This window comes from Perkinsus marinus (assembly GCF_000006405.1).
Source record: "Perkinsus marinus ATCC 50983 genomic scaffold scf_1104296976928, whole genome shotgun sequence".
Lineage (NCBI taxonomy): Eukaryota > Perkinsozoa > Perkinsida > Perkinsidae > Perkinsus > Perkinsus marinus.
The window spans coordinates 1-1,375 of NW_003200354.1; the positions used below are offsets into that span (position 1 = coordinate 1).

Consider the following 1,375-nt stretch of genomic DNA (forward strand, 5'->3'; position numbering starts at 1 on the left):
GCAAACCACGACACTTGCTCATCAACGGACTCAACTCGAGGACGAGGACGATGTTGACGATGATGATGCTGCTGGTCTTCCGATATCAGTAGTCGATCTCGCCGTAGCTCCTTCGGATGGGGTCCAGAGGTCCACCAGGCGCTCCTCAGAAATGAACCTTTTGTCCGGGCCAGTGAGGTCAATCACGTGAGCGTTAGCCGTACCGATGTTCTTTGTATTTCTGATCGTCCTCAAAGGCTTCCTCATACGTCCAACCGATATTCTCAAGGCACTTGATGCAGAAACACACTCTGTGAGGAAATATGCATATGGTCAACTACGTGTGCTGGAGAGAATACGAAAACTCTGAGGGAATTCTTATTGATTACTCTACACTTCTACTCGACCTGTGTAAACCCCTGAGCTCAGCTGAGGAAAGCGAACATATATTTCTCCAACACTGGAAGCAGGGGGAGCAACCAGGAATCGAACCCACGACTGACCTTATGGAGTGCATCCCAGTAGTCATAATCGTGTCTTCCTGTGGACCGAGAACAACATTAACCAGAGACTCCAGCAGCAGAGCCGCGCCCGTTCGCCCACGGAAGTTCGAACCTGAGCGGACGGTATATTAAAAGTCGATTGAGACTATATATGGAATCACAAGCAGTGTTGGAATATATGCTCGCTTTCCTCAGCTTTGAACTTTGGAGTTTGCTCAATAATTAGAGAAATTCACATACGAACTTGGATAGGAGTATACAGAAGCCATTGAAAACTTCCTCGAATTTCCTCAGTTTTGTCACCAACAGATGTGGTTGACCATGTGCATATCTTGCCACTTCGACCACAAGACAACATTTGTTGACAACAACACAATACTGAAAGTGGATGCGATAACAAATTGTCATTGCATCCATTGTTAGTGTTAAGCAAGTCCGGCCGATCAGTGAGGCCGAATACGCGAATCAGTTGAGTAAAAACCTCAGGTAAAAACATAGTCTTTCTCATTGTACACTTCGCTACACTGAAGTACAGTAACAATATTCCATCACGACCAAGCAGGAAGACCTTACTCAGCAAGTGGCTCCTACGGGCAAGATGGGTGTGACAATTAGCACACCGATAGATTGAGCCCAAGGTACGTAGGAAACTGTTATCAGTTGAGTATGGCCCGAAAGGGTCCTCCTCAGGCTCGTCTAATGCCGCGGTAAACAGTCTACCCATAATACAATAGAACGCACAAACATATCTACTCTCTAATGTGGTTAACAACAGTTGAGCGGAGTTGAACTCGACACTGCTACACATACACTATATCGACTTCATAACAATAACACCCCTAAACAGCGGCACTGCATGCCTCGCCTTTTTCTATTTCCGTGCCTCGTCAAGG

The 1,375-nt window shown here is 46.3% G+C and overlaps 1 protein-coding gene across 1 annotated transcript; it reads right to left on the reverse strand.

Annotated features, from left to right (window-relative positions):
- Positions 1–193: 193 nt before the first annotated feature.
- Positions 194–1,164, reverse strand: Pmar_PMAR001604 (yippee protein, putative; the record flags this gene model as incomplete). The annotated part of the gene is made up of 3 exons (XM_002764589.1): positions 194–290; positions 483–594; positions 1,056–1,164. Coding segments are annotated over 3 exons (318 nt in total), but the record flags the coding sequence as incomplete, so codon positions are not given.
- Between the last annotated feature and the right edge of the window lie 211 nt (positions 1,165–1,375).